At 48.5% G+C, this 14,815-nt stretch overlaps 1 protein-coding gene across 3 annotated transcripts; it reads left to right on the top strand.

Moving 5' to 3' along the window:
* Positions 1-8,074: 8,074 nt before the first annotated feature.
* Positions 8,075-14,815, top strand: NRIP2 (nuclear receptor interacting protein 2). Of its 3 annotated transcripts, none has more exons than XM_032390699.1 (6): positions 8,075-8,852; positions 12,452-12,604; positions 13,678-13,760; positions 14,089-14,208; positions 14,392-14,444; positions 14,776-14,813. In XM_032390699.1, exons 1-5 carry the CDS (start codon positions 8,595-8,597, stop codon positions 14,396-14,398), a joined length of 621 nt encoding a protein of 206 aa, XP_032246590.1. In that variant the 5' UTR covers positions 8,075-8,594; the 3' UTR covers positions 14,399-14,444; positions 14,776-14,813. The 3 variants fall into 3 exon arrangements, with proteins under 3 accessions (XP_032246590.1, XP_032246589.1, XP_032246591.1); XM_032390698.1 differs by having other exon boundaries at positions 13,582-13,760; XM_032390700.1 differs by lacking the exon at positions 14,089-14,208 and having other exon boundaries at positions 13,582-13,760; positions 14,776-14,815.

Genomic DNA, 14,815 nt, shown 5'->3' with positions numbered 1-14,815 from the left:
TCTGGTAGTTTTTGGGGTGGAGGTAGGGTGATAAATTTCAAAATTGGCACAGACCTCCTGGGACCCTTGCTGGACAGGAGAATTCTGGAAAACAGCTTCATTCCTGTCCTCAGCAGATCTGACAGGGCCAGAGGAGAAAGCCCGAAATAGAACTGACTGCCCTTAACCTTCTGCGGGCTCAAGGGAGCTGTTTGTCTAGCTCTGAATAACCCATTCTATGAAGAATATTCTGGGAATTTCCTTATGTGGCAGAGCAATGTCTGGGTGATTTCACCGTGCCAAATGAGCTCTCCTCCCCATCCCTACTGTCAGAGATAAGAATCAGCACTACTCAAGCCTTGAAGAAAAAAGGCTAAAAAGAAGAGGTATAAAGATATTTAGAAGCATGAAAGCTTATCCCAAGGAAGGTGGGAACCAGTTCATCTCCATCAACACTGAGGCTTGGACAAGAAGGCAGGGATTTTGAATAATAGCTACAGGAATTTAGATTAGATATAAAGAAGAACTTGCCGAAACAGCAGAGAGTTGCTCACATAGATTATATCAGGTTCAAGGAAATGAGCTGTGAATCTACTTAGACCAGTGCCATCCAGTAGAAATATAATAGACCTGTATATGTGACTTTAAATTTGTTAGTTGTCATATTAAAAAAAGTAAAACGTTGGGGCGCCTGGGTGACTCAGTTGGTTGAGCTTCTGACTCTTGGTTTTGGCTCAGGTTGTGATCTTGGGGTCATGTGATTGAGCCCTGCTCAGGGCTCCAAGCTCTGCTCAGGGTCTGCTTGAAACTCTTTCTCCTTCCCTCTGCCTCTCCCCACCACCCTGCACTCTCGTGCTCTCTCTCTCTCTCTCAAATAAATAAATAAAATTTTTAAAAAATAAATAAAAAATTAAAAAGTAAAAATGGTGAAGTTCATTTTTTTAAAGATTTTGTTTATTTGTCAGAGAGAGAGAGAGAGCACAAGCAGGGGGAGCGACAGGCAGAGGGAGAAGCAGGCTCCCCGCTGAGCAAGGAGCTCGATGTGGGGCTCGATCCCAGGACCTGGAGATCGTGACCTGAGCTGAAGGCAGACGCTTAAGCGACTGAGCCACCTAGGCGTCCCAAAGTTCATTTTTATAACATATTTTATTTAATACAATAGATCCAAAATATTATCAATATAAAATAATGTAAACTATGTAAAAATAATTGAAGTATTTCACATTGTTTCTTGCATTGTTTTCAAAATCTGGTGTATGGTTTACATGTACAACAAAGCTCTCTTTAGACTAGCTGCACCTCAAGTGCTCGATAACCATCTGTAGCCGGTGACTGCTGTCTTGGCCAACACAAAGCTAGACTCGCTAATGATTGTCTGATACCAATGGCAAGTATAAGGTGTGGTCTGGTTTTATGTAAAGGCAGAAAGTTCTCTAGAAAACCCCGGGGCCTGTGAGGGTGAAGACCAAGAAAACCTTATGTTCGAAGCCCCTCTCTCTCTGCCTTCCTCATCACTAGAAATACATCGCTAGAAATACTGCTGTTCTGGAACCCACACAGCAGCGTTCTGTGTACTCTTTCAGTAGAGGGAATCCCAACCCTCTCAGGTCTGTCGGACTCAGGGTTTGGTGGGTTGTTAACCCCGGTGGGAAGAGCACTGTGCCAAGGAGAGCCAGGAAGAGGGTTCCATCCTGGAGTAGACGAGGTAACTCCATTCTCTCAATAGCAGGAGACAATGCTCTCTACCCCAGCTAGTCTTCCTGGTGCGAGTGACTGGTCACCAAGGAGCCAGGCCAGACAGAAGGGATGCAGAGGTGCAGCTCTACCCCGTCCGGGTGTGTATGGGGACAAGCACTGTCCCAGCCTAGCCTATCTTACCTGCAGTGTTCCGAGTTCACTGTGTGCGACCCCCTTCCTCCAGCTATGTGCACAGCCCTCTCCCTCACCTTGTTCTCATCTCTGCACGGTGTCATCTACCCACCGCCTGACCCCCATGGCTCTGTCATCACTACCTGATGTTGTAAACGTAGTTGTTCACCATCTGCCTTCCTCCCTGTGATGTGAACTCCATGAGGGCGGGCCTTTCATCTGGTTCACCATTGTACGCCCAGAGCCTACCTCAGTGTCTGACACATAGTAGGCGCTCAATAAATCCTTTTTGACTGAATGAAAGGAAAATTTGCTGTAATTCAGAGGAGAACCAATGCAGTGAGGGAGCCAAATCTCATGCTTCCATTTTTTTTCTCGCAAAATTTCTGAATTTGGATCCATTCACTTCAACATCTACGTGAACCACAAGATGGAAAAAATGAGAGGAAAAGCTCCACTTCTACTCCTGACAATAGAGGACTGGTTTAATCTTCCTCAGTAGTGCTCCTGGAAGTTTTCTCCTCCTGTGTCTCATCTTCAGAATTCAATGTAGTTATTCCTTGTTAATGAATTGGTTTGTTGAGTTCTATAACCTTCAGGTTAAAAAATGACCAGGGGATGGGTGCCTGGCTGGCTTATTAGAAGAGCATGCAACTCTTGATCGGGGTTTCGGGCCCCACATTGGCTATAGAGATTACTAAAAATAAATAAACTTAAAAAAAAAATGACCAGGAGAGGGAAGTGAGGGAAGTTGTTGGCAAAGATACAGATCACCCAGCTGAGTATACAAACTGGCCTCAAAACATTCCCTGGCATTTTTCCATTTCTCTCTCTCTCTCTTTTTTTTTTTTTTTTTTTAGTTAGACAAACCTAGATTTTTTTTTTTTTTTAAAGATTTTATTTATTTATTTGAGAGAGAGAATGAGATACAGAGAGCATGAGAGGGGGGAGGGTCAGAGGGAGAAGCAGACTCCCTGCTGAGCAGGGAGCCCGATGTGGGACTCGATCCCGGGACTCCAGGATCATGACCTGAGCCGAAGGCAGTCGCTTAACCAACTGAGCCACCCAGGCGCCCCATCAAGCCTAGATTTTTTAAAGTCAAAGTACAGTTGACATATAATATTAGTTCCAGGTGTACTATATAGTGATTTGACGATTATATACCTTATGCAGTGCTCAGTCATGATTACGTGTAGTCACCATTAGTCACCCTACAAAGTTATTACAATATTAATGATTATATTCCCTAGGCTGTAATTTTCACCCTCATGACTTATTTATTTTATAGCTAGAAGTTTGTACCTCTTAATGCCCTCTACCTGTTTTGCCTATCCCCTAACCCTCTCCCTTCCTGCAACCATCAGTTTGTTCTCTGTACTTATGGATCTGTTTCTGCTTTCTGTTTGTTTATTCACTTGTTTTGTTTTTTTAGATTCCACGTATAAGTGAAATCATGTGACATTTGCCTTTCTCTGTCTGATTTATTTAACTTAGCATAAAACCCTCTAGGTCCATCCATGTTGCTGCAAATGGCAAGATCTCATCCTTTTTATGGATGAGTAGTATTCCACTGTGTGTGTGTGTGTGTACATATTACATCTTCTTTATTCATTTATGGATGGGCACTTGGGTCATTTCCATTATTTGGCTATTGTAAGTAGTGCTGCAATATACATAAGGGTGTATATATCTTTTTGAATTAGTGTTTTCATTTTCGGTGGGTAAATACCCAGTAGTGCGATTTTATACCACATCTTATTTATCCATATATCTATTGATGGACATTTAGGTTGCTTCCATATCTTGACTATTATAAATAACACTGCAATAAACATAGAGGTGCATGTATCTTTTTGAATTAGTGTTTTTATTTTCTTTGGGTAAATACCTAAAAGTAGAATTACTGGATCATAAGATAGCTCTATTTTTAGTTTTTTGAGGAAACTGCATACTGTTTTCCAGAGTGGCTGCACCAGGTTGCATTCCCATCAACAGTGCGAGAGGGATCTCCTTTCTCCACATCCTCGGCAGCACACTATTCTGACTGGTCTGAGGTGATATCTCATTGTGATTTTGATTTGTATTTCCCTGATGATGAGTGATGTCGAGCATTTTTTCATGTGTCTATTGATCATGTATGCCTTGTATGTCTTCTTTGGAAAAATGTCTATTCAGGTTCTTTGCCCAAATAGGATTATTTGGGGGGTTTTTGTTATTGAGATGTATGAGTTCTTTATATATTCTGAATATTAGCCCCTTACCAGATACATCACTTGAAAATATCTTCTCTCATTCAGTAGGCTGCCTTTTTGTTTTATTGATGGTTTCCTTCTCTGTGCAGAAGCTTTTTATTTTGGTGTAGTCACAACTGTTTATTTATTTATTTTTTTAAAGATTTTATTTCTTCACTTGATAGATAGAGACACAGCGAGAGAGGGAACACAAGCAGGGGCAGAGGGAGAGGGAGAAGCAGGCTTCCCATGGAGCAGGGAGCCCGATGCGGGGCTCGATCCCAGGACCCTGGGACCATGACCTGAGCCGAAGGCAGACGCTTAACAACTGAGCCACCCAGGTGCCCCACAATTGTTTATTTTTGCTTTTGTTGCCATTGCCTTTGGAGTCAGATCCACAAAAGTGTTGCTAAGGTTGATGTCCATGAGTTTACTGCCTATGTTTTCTTCTAGGATTTTTATGGTTTCAAGTCTTACATTTATGTCTTTAATCCATTTTGAGTTTATGTTTGTGTGTGGTGTAAGATAGTGGTCCAGTTTCATTCTTTTGCATGTTGCTGTCCAGTTTTCCCAACCCCATTTGTTGAAGAGACTGTGTTTTCCCCATTGTTCTTGTTTCTTTTGTCGTAGATTAACTGACCGTCTAAGCATGGGTTTATTTCTGGGCTCTCTCTATTCTGTTCCATTGATTTGTGTGTCTGTTTTTGTGCCAGTACCATACTGTTTTGGTTACTACAGCTTTGTATATAACTTGAAATCTAGAATTGTGATGCCTTCAGCTTTGCTTTTCTTTTTCAAGCTTACTTTGGCTATCCAGCGCCTTCTGTGGTTCCATACAAATTTCAGGATTGTTCATTCTAGTTCTGTGAAAAATACTACTGGTATTTTGATATGGATTGCATTGGATGAGTAGATAGCATTGGGTTCATCATCTTTTCAAAGGGAGTGCTTTAGCTCCTGAGAAAGAAGAACTCAGAGTTTTGCATTGCCAGAACATTCCCATTCTCCCTGCAATTTGTGGGGAAAAAAAAACAAAAACAAATTTACAAAGGAAGTAAGTAAGAATCACAAAAAGGCAAAAGAGAGTTTCCTTACCCCTGAGTCCCAGTCCCAGATGGTGAGATAGATAGTGAAGCATTAGAGAGCATTAGTTTGGGTCACAGAATACAGGGACCAACTTGACTCTTTTGCACAGCTACATTCCAGAAAATGGCATTTCCTGAGCACCAGTGCTTCCCAGCACCAGGCAACAAAGGCCTTGTCAGAGCAACTGGAAATGAGGTGATGCTGTCCCTAACCTCACCCCATCTAAACTGCAAGCTCCGAAGTCTCCATTCTATACTAAAAGTATGTTCACTATTCCCTGGAGTTCAGTCTGCAGACCAAAGTGCACCTAAGAGTTCGGAGACATCCCATCCATGTTGTCAGCCTGGCCTGAGGCAACTTTGCTAAATGCGCTGGAATCATCTCGTTCTTCTTCATTAATAGCATTACTCTTCCCAAAAAAATGAATTAATCAAGACCTCTTGAAGATGTTGAAGAATTTTCAAACCTAAGGAGTGAATTGCCAAAAACAAAGTTGGAGGAGCTACATTTCAGCATTGGGCCCATCCAGCATTGTGTATGTAGGCCACTCACTGATCTATCAGTGCATACAGTTGGCCCTAGTGAAGCAAGCACAGGAACGAGTGCAATGTGTCAGTGGATCCTCTTTGAGCTCTATCCCAGGCAAATGTGTGGCAGTAATGGATGTCAAGGCATGGGAGAGAGCTGGAATATTCCACTGAAACTGAGTGTAAATGAAATCAGGGTGTGGGTGGGCCAGAACCTGATCAATGGAATCACACTACAGTTTGGTGTTCATTCCATGCTTATTGTCTTCATCAGTCTTCTCTTTTTGCATGGTGGACATTGTGCAGGACTTGGGAGACAGAACACAAGGGTCTGATTCCTGGCTCTGCCATACAGTAACTGAATGTTAGGTGAGATTTCTAAGTCTCAGTGTATTAGTTTCCTGGGACTGCCATAACAAGTACCACTAACCGGATGGCTTAAACCACAGAAATGTATTGTCTCACAGTTCTGGAGGCTGGAAGTCCAAGATCAAGGTGCCAGCAAGGTTGGTTCTTTCTGAGGGTGCTAAGAAAGGATCTGGCCCAGGCCCTCCTTCTCCCAGCTTCTGGTGGATACTGGCAACCTTTGGCACCCTTTGGCTTATAGATGCATCACCCACTCTCAGGCTTCACGTTTATGGGGCATTCTTCCTGTGTGCAGGAATTTGTGTCCAAATTTCCCCTTTTAGTAAGGACACAGTCATGTTGGATTAGGGTCGACCCTAGTGACCTCATGTTAACTTGATTATCTAAAGACCCTATATCCTAATAAGGTTACATTCTGAAGTGCTGGGAGTTGGGACTTCAATGTACAAATTTGTGGGGGGCACAATGTAACCCATAACACTTAGCTATTTCTCTCGTCTATAAACAGGGATCACAATGCAATTCTTCCTCATATACTTGTCATGGCTGTGAAAATGCTTCAAACAGGCTGAGTCTGCAGGAGGCCGTTGGAAATCTTGTCCCTCTGAATGTGTGTGTGCACCTTGGTGATATCTGGATTAGACTGTGCCCTAGGGAGTAGGACTTGATTGGGGCTCCCATCCTGTATGTGTCCAACACATGTAAGCAAGTGCTTGACCCAATGCATTTTGATGATGGTGAAGATAAAAGGCTGGAGAGAAAAATCTGATGACAGATGAGCCAGGGCTGTAAAAGGTTTGACTCCAAGTGCTGGTCAGGAAGTGGAGGGCGAGGAACCCCCGAATACGGATAACTGGAGTGCACATTGGTATAAATACTCTGGAGGGCAAGTTGGCATTATCTAATGGAGGAGAAGCAGTGTATCTGATGCCCCAGCCATTCCACACCCAGGTATGTACTCTAGAGAAATGTTTACACGTGTGCCCAGGAAGTATGTGTAAAAATATTCATAGTACCATTGTTTGTAAATGAAAAATGACCTAAGGGGCGCCTGGCTGGCTCAGTCAGTAGAGCATGTGACTCTTGATCTCAGGGTCATTGAGTTCGAGCCCCATGTTGGGCATGGAGCCTACTTACAAAAATAAAAGCAGAAGCAAAATCTAACGAAAAATAACCTAAATTTCCTAAACGTGATGCATTCACAGAGGAATAACATACAGCAGTTAAAGAGAATTAATAGAGCAATGCATATCTCATGGATGAATCTCACTAACAAAATATTGAGCACAAAAAGGACAAATTGCAGAAGGATATATGTGATGGGTCAGGCAAAACTAAATGATATGTTGCTTAGGATACATGTATATGCATATGCATAAAGAATAAAAGGACAAGTATGGGAATGGTGAAACACCGATTGAAGAAGGGATTTTGTCTGGGGAGGAGAGGTGCAGGCGGGCGCTTCAACTATATTTATAATAGTTCGGTTATTTTTTTTAACTGAGGTGGCCAGTAAAAGATATTGGTTATTCTTGACAACTTTTTTTTTTTAAAGATTTTATTTATTTATCTGAGCATGAGCAGGGAGAAGGGCAGAGGGAGGGGGAGAAGCAGATTCCCTGCTGAACAGGGAGCCTGATGTGGGGCTCAATCCCAGGACCTTGAGATCATGACCTGAGCTGAAGGCAGACGCTTAAGGGCCTGAGCCACCCAGGCGCCCCTCTTGATAACTTTCTGAGTGTTTGAATTATAACACTTTTTAAAGAGCCAGGACTCAATCAGCCTTACATAAAGAAGAGGGAGAAGCTGGGGCCCCGCTTGTGGGGAGATTCAGAGCTGCTCTTGCCGCCCCCCGCCCCCTGGGACCCAGAACCCTGAGTACATTAGCTAAAGACTCTTGACACCTGCCACGCGGAAAGGTCGAGACCCAGAAAGGTGAAACCTCTCCTGTTGATGGGGAGGAGAGGAGGGAAGGACATTCTGAGGCTAGCTACTGGCCTGCACTCCACCCCCGACCTGCAGAGGAGCCCAGTGGAGAGAGCAGCGGGGCAGCCCCAGGAGAAGGGAGGGCGCATGCACATGGATGCACGTGCCTGCCTCCCACGCACGCAGCAAGCACGCAGGCTGACTCCCCCGCACACCCACGCGCACCGCCTTTCAAACAAGCTGGCACGGACATCCTGACAGTTTACAACACTCTTACACCCCCTCGAGCTTGCAGGCATACACACACACACACACACACACACACACACACACACACACACCCCTTCCACCAACCACTCCGACCAGGACCCCAGAGTTGGATGCGCTGCAGAGCCTGCCACCTGCAGGCCCTGCCAACCCCCCTCTCCTGGAGCGCTGGGTTTTTCCAGCCGGAGCCTCACTCCCTCTACTGCGATCTCTGGAAACTGGTGTCTGACGCGGCTGCTCCTGCACATTATTTATTGATTTCCTCTGCCCCCGTGGAGACCCTCCCATCAGGAGAGCTGCCGTCCCGGGAGCGGGCACAGGCGGGAAGCAGGAGGCAGAGGGGATGGAGGGAAGGACGGTTCAGCAGCCCCCACCCTGCTCATCAAGCTCGTCAAGCCCCGCAGGGGCTGTGAGCACCAGGCTGGAGGCCAGGAGAGAGGAGGGAGACTCCAGGAGGAGGGGACAGGAGGCAGCGCTTGGGGACCGAGCCCCCCTGAGCCAGCAGCGCCGGCTCAGACAGGCCACCCAGTTCCTGCATAAGGACTCTGCCGACCTGCTCCCCCTGGACAGCCTCAAGAGGCTCGGCACCTCCAAGGACTTGGTGAGGCAGCCCTCTCCCCACCCTTCCTCTCCATCTCCCTGTATCCTGGGGAGGGGGGTGGAGGGCTGGAAAGGACAGTCCCTAAGCCTTCAGATCCCCTCTCCCTTGCTGAGAATGGGGCAGAGCTAGTCCCAGTTTGAGGGGCTCCACTCTGACCGCTCTCAGACTCTTCACTGGGGGTGTTCCCATGGTTTGGTGGCTCTGGGAGACCCTGTTTGCATTGCTCAGCTTCTCCCAAATAGTTCGTTTGTCTTGGGGTGATGAGGAGAGGTGCTCTTTAGCAGAAGAGGCTTACAAGGACACAGGAACCTTCTGGAGCAGTCATTAGCTGCTGGAAGGGCCTGGAGGCCTGGCCAGCTTAGGGTTGTGATTTCTGTCCTATCCCGAAACAACAGATTCCCTCCTAGCAGCTCTGGCCATTCAGTCGTCTTTCCCCTGCACAATGGAAGCAGTAAGGGCCTCCGTCCTTTCCAGAGCCCAGGGTTTTGCATGGCTCTTACCTGAGCCACCGGCCCTCCAGAGTGCCCCCTTACTCCCTTGTAGGGGCACTGGCCCTTCCAGGCTCCTTTCCTTCCATCTCCTGCAGCGGCTGTGGCCTCCAGAGGGAATGGGGGGGGGGGCGCGTAACAACGAGGAGGTGAGTGGGTCAGGGGACAGCCGCATACACTCATCTCCCTCTGAGAGAGTGATGAAGAGCATGGGCTTTGGAGCCAGGCTGCTTGGGTTCAGATCCTAGCTCTGGCACTTGCTACCTTGGGCAAGTTGCTTTGTCTCTGAGCTTGTTTCTTCATCTGCTAAATGAGGACAAAATTAGTAGTCTCTCCCTCATCGGGTTGCCGTGGGAGTGGCAGAACTAATACCTATAAGGGGCTTCGAAGAGTGCCTGGAAAACAGAAAGCACTAAGGTCTAATTAGGATTGTTCCTCCAGCTACTACTCCATTTGGCCTGAGAGAGAAAATAAACTCTGTAGGGTCTAGAGAATATGGAATCCTATCTGGCCTCTGGCTCCTAGAAGAAAGCGAGGCTTTGGTAGAAGGGCTTGGAAGCACTCTGTACCCTCAAGCAATTCCTCGTCAGAGGGTCTGAGGGGAGGGCAGTCCTGCAACCTGAGAGGCGCAAAGTCAACTCCAGGGGCCTCAGCCTGGCGTTAGCCAGGAGGCTAATGCAGCCGCTCTCTCCCTTTCCTGACCTAGCCCTGCCGTATTCCTCCTAGACGAATGGTCCGCCTCCAGGAACCCAGCCGAGAGGCCAGCCGATTCCCAGCTAATTCCCAGCAGCGCCCAGAGACGAAAAGTGACCAGACTGAGATCTCAGTTCAGGGAACTTCAGGGCTTCTCCCTCCTTGCATACACAGCGAGCATAGCTGAGAAATAGGGAGAAACAGGGCAACGGGGGAGCTGGTCCTCAAAGGCTCTAGGGTTTAGAGACCATCCTACATCTTTCTGGCCCTGGAGAAGAGGCTCTATTAACACTGCCATCTCAGAAGGACAGATGCAGCCTTCTGATGAGAAGTCCCGAGCTTTTCACCTCACCCCTCTGCCTCAGGACCTCCCAGAGAATGATCTCAAGCAGGTCTGTTGTGTGGCGTTGGGAGTGAAGACATCTGGGAGGACCCCACTGTCTCCCTCCCTAGGATGACTCTGGAGCAAACTGCACAGCACTGGGGGCCTGAAACCTGCCTCCATCGTGGGAAAGGCGGGAGGAGAGCTGGGAACCGCAGGGCCGCTCTTTCCGGCCAGTTCCGGAGTTCACTGCCCTTTTCCCGGAGCTGGGTCTCCTGCTGGCAGCCTTGTTGGCAGGAGTCGGCCTCAAGGGCCTCATTAAACCAAGGGTAGAAAAACAATCCCAGGTTCCCAAGAAGAGAGGGCAGGTGGAGAAGCATGTGGGCAGCCTGGACAGATACAGTCATTCTTCAACAAACATTATTGAGTGCCTACCGTATGCTAAGCTAAGCCTTGGGATATAAAGACCTGACCTCACAGGCTCTCCAGGCTAATGGGGGAGTTAAAATCCACAAATCACATCTGTGAGAAGCATGACAAAGGGAGCTAAGAGAAAGGGTGCTGGCCCCAGCCTGGTGTGTGGAATGAAGAGTACAAAGAAGTCAGAGAGGGCTTCCCAGAAGAGGTAAACTGCACATTAATTACAGGATATGTATGGAATTTCAGACTTAGATAAAAACCTCTCTCCCAAATAAAGAGTAGTTCATTTTTTAAAAAAGATTTTATCTATTCATTTGAGAGAGAGAGAGAGAGCCTGAGTGGGGTGAAGGACAGAAGGAGAAGCAGACTCCCCGCTGAGCAGAGAGCCCGATGCAGGGCTTGATCCCAGGACACCAGGATCATGACCTGAGCGCAAGGCAGAGCTTTCAGATGCTAACCAACTGAGCCACCCAGGCGCCCCTAAAGAGTAGTTCCTGAACAAAGTATGTGGAACCAGTCATCCAGTCTGGCCTAGAGAATGAGAAAGAGGAGTCTGAGGAAGGGGGCTGAGCAGGAGCCAAGGTGTGGAGGCGAACAGCAGCCTGGGGTAAGCAGTACAAGTGGGGTCACAGGGGCAGATGTGCCGAGCGGGGGACAAGGCTGAAGACCAGGCAGTGGCCAGGTCACCTGGGCTGTGCATCCCTTAAAAAGTTCGGGCTTTAGCACGTAGGTGGTGGGAGGCGGGTGTGCTTGGATCGATTTTAAACAGGAGTAACAGAGTTTTGTTTTACTTTGGTGCTTCTCAGACCTTGACATGCACACGAACCATCAGGGCATCTTGTTAAAATGAAGCTTCTGATTCAGCAAGTCTCGATTCTGCATTTTTAACAGGCTTCCAAGTGACATTAAAGCCACCGATCTGAGGGCCCCACTTTGAGTCGCTTTAGATCATCACTGGCTTCGGGCAGGTGTATCTGAGAGGCAAGGGTACTGGAGGCAGGTTCTTAGGAACTGAGGGAGGCGGCCCGGTGACCCAGGCCAGCTGGGCTGAGGCTTGAACAAAACCAGCGATACAAAGCAGGGATGGACTCAATAAATACAGAAGGCAAAGCCGGCAGAAGTTAGGAAGTGAAGTGACCGGACAGAGGGAAGCTGGTTGCAGGTGAGGGGGAGTTCAGGCTTCCTAGTTTTGAAGACGTGACTTCTTTTGTCTTCTGTTGTTGTTACTGATTTTTTTTTCATCACATCATCAACCCTGGCATCTGCAGTCCATGGAAGGGTGAGGTCAAAGGGGGAAACAGAGAAAAAAAAAGTAAAAATAATGTGCTCTAGACCAGAGATAAAAGCTCCCCACGCATACTAGTCCCTGAGAGGTCGTGTCGGCCTATAGGTCAGTCTGACCTAGAATGGACTGTTCTCCTCTTCCCATTTCTTCATTGCTGAGCAATCTCCTGGGATCCCAGCAAACTGGCATGATGTGATACTGGGGTTCACTCTGCTATAATGCTCTGACTGCTGGGATCCTTGGGTAAGCTCCTGCCCCTTTCTTACTCCCGTGAGATGCAGGACTGGGGTGGGGTTGGGGATCATCGTGGGATGACTAAGGTGGGAGAACTGAGTGGCCTGGAGACTCGGGTTTAGACCTGTCTGCCTTCTTTACTTTGTGACGGAGCCAGCAGCCGCACAGCGTGATCCAAAGACGCCTGGTGGAGGGAAACCAGAGTCAACTTCAGGGGGAGTCTCCCCTGGTGCAGGCCCTGATTCATGGCCAGGAGAGCAGGAGGAAGACCAGCAAGACAGAGATTCCAGCTCTTCTGGTCAACTGCAAGGTGAGAGGCTCCCCAGGGCACCGGCTTTCATGAACAATCCTGCCTGTGACTGGCTCACTTCAGCCACCCTCCTTTCTCCCCTGGGTGGTGAGGGAAGGAGCGAGGGAGAACAGGCACCTCTCCCCCCAGCCTGGACCCAAAACTGGGATCCTGTACATGCTTTACTCTCTGCCTCAACCCGTCTTCCCTCCGTGCTGTTCCACCTGTCATCGTCATTCCTCCTTCCCTTTATCATATACAATCTTCGAATGCGAACGTGAGTACTCTTCACTGCCTTCTCCGTCCGTGAACGGTGCCTGCATGTAGGCATCCTGCAACCGCCCCCCGTCCCCCCCCCACACACAGAAAAAGCTCGTGTGTTCCAAGGTGACAGCCTAAGGCCTCAAATGGTACCTCCTCCTTGGAACCTTTCCTGACTTTCCCAGGAGGAAATAGCCTCTCCTCCCTCTCGTCTAGGGCACGTCACTGCCAATCCTTTCGTAGACCTTAACACTTTCTAGCATGCGGGTTACGTGCCATACACCCAAGCACAGCATTCACCCCTGTGCCTTCCAGCCACAAATCTCACACATAGTAGGTGCTCAATAAATGTCTGGAATGAGAAAATTGCATGCATTTGGGATATCTGAGCATCACCCATAATGTGTGTATATATCCAGAAGAAAGCGAACCGGTCTTCGTTTCTATGGTGAGGCTGTCGCTTACCCACATGTGAAGTTCCCGGCAGCCTGGTCTTCTCACTCCCTCCTCTGTCCCTCACCCAGACCTCTCTAAACTAGGCCCTCAGCCTCCCAAGAATTCCTCTCCACGAACAGATCTCCATTTCTGGTCAAACCGTTCCCAAGTGTATGGACTCACCACGGGGAGCTCTACTTCCTTTTTTGATTCCTTCATCTAAGAGCCGGTTTGGCCTCAGTTGGATGAGTGCCATAAAAATCACTTTGAAAGACTCGGTTCTTTCCCTTCACTCTTTTCAGAGAGGGAAACATCCAAGGGCTGGGAAAGGTGAAGGATCCAAGCCCGATCCCTTCCCCCTGGGGGCTCACGGAGTCCCCTACGACCCTCTTTCTCAGTGCCGAGACCAGGAGCTTCGGGTGGCCGTGGACACAGGCACCCACCACAACCAGATCTCCACTGGATGCCTCAGCCGCCTGGGGTAAGAGCGCGGCCCGAAAGAATGGATGGCGGAAAATATTCAGAAAATATTCTGAAATGAGATAGTGGTAGTAGTTGCATAACTCTACGAATCTACTAAAACCCACTGCATTTATAAAAGGGTGACTTTTGTGGTCTATCAAGTATATATCGAGAAGGCTGTAGTTTAAAAAAAAAGACTTGATGGGGGGGCTCTGATAGCAAAGACAAGGATTTAGACCCCACGTGGGGCCAAGGGATTGGATGAGAACCCAAGTGTGTGGGCAGGGGTGTCAGCTGCCTAAGGGGCTGGGGCTGGGGTGGCCATAACCCTTGCTTCCCAAACACAGGTTAGGGAAGGTCCTCAAAGCCCCAGGGGGGGGGCCTAGCACCTGGGCCCCCCACCCAGGTGGAGCAGCTGGAGCTTCAGCTGGGCCAGGAGACGGTGGCCTGCTCGGCTCAGGTGGTGGGTGAGTCCTCCCTTCATTCCCAGCCCTCTTCTTCCTCTCCTGGCTGGGGTGTCCCCAGCCTCTGGGCCCAGATCCTCAGACCTGGGGGAGGGGGTGGGCAGACAAGGAGCGAGCGTTGACAGGAGGGCACCATGACCACTGGGGGCCCCTCCAGCCTCATTTGTTTTCAAATGATTCCTGCAGATGTTGAGAGTCCCGAGTTCTGCCTTGGGCTACAGACGCTGCTTTCTCTCAAGGTAAGGAGGATGCTAGTGCTTGACCCACACTTGGAGCCTGACCCAAAGGGCTGGGAAAAGGAGGTAAAAGGCACAGGCGTGGAAGTGTGGCTCAGCTTCTGATGAGAAAGACCTGGAGATGTCGTGATTTCACCTTCGCTTCCTTAGAGGTTCCTTATTTGCCCACAAGTGAAAAATAAGAACCAGGTCCCACTGTCCCCCCAGCCCAGGGCTCCAGGTGAATGGAAACAGGGGCAAAAGCAAGGAGTAGGGGGAGACTGTGGGAAATGGGAGGGGTCTGAGAGGGGCTCCCTGCTGAGACAGGTGCCCTGTCCCCTCCCCTCCCCCACAGTGCTGTATTGACCTGGAGCGTGGAGTACTGCGCCTGAGAG

The sequence above is a fragment of the Phoca vitulina genome, unplaced genomic scaffold, assembly GCF_004348235.1.
Source record: "Phoca vitulina isolate PV1807 unplaced genomic scaffold, GSC_HSeal_1.0 scaffold59, whole genome shotgun sequence".
Classification (NCBI taxonomy): Eukaryota; Metazoa; Chordata; class Mammalia; order Carnivora; family Phocidae; genus Phoca; species Phoca vitulina.
The sequence above is the reverse complement of the archived record's forward strand: the minus strand, read 5'-3'. Positions and strand labels throughout refer to the sequence as shown.

Bases quoted from the DNA above. Each gene is read 5' to 3' on its own strand.
- NRIP2 (XM_032390698.1), top strand. From the start codon at position 8,595: ATGGAGGGAAGGACGGTTCAGCAGCCCCCACCCTGCTCATCAAGCTCG. The intron at 8,853-12,451 runs GTGAGGCAGCCC...TGACGGAGCCAG, and splicing joins TCGGCACCTCCAAGGACTTG to CAGCCGCACAGCGTGATCCA. The intron at 12,605-13,581 runs GTGAGAGGCTCC...CACTCTTTTCAG, and splicing joins CTCTTCTGGTCAACTGCAAG to AGAGGGAAACATCCAAGGGC.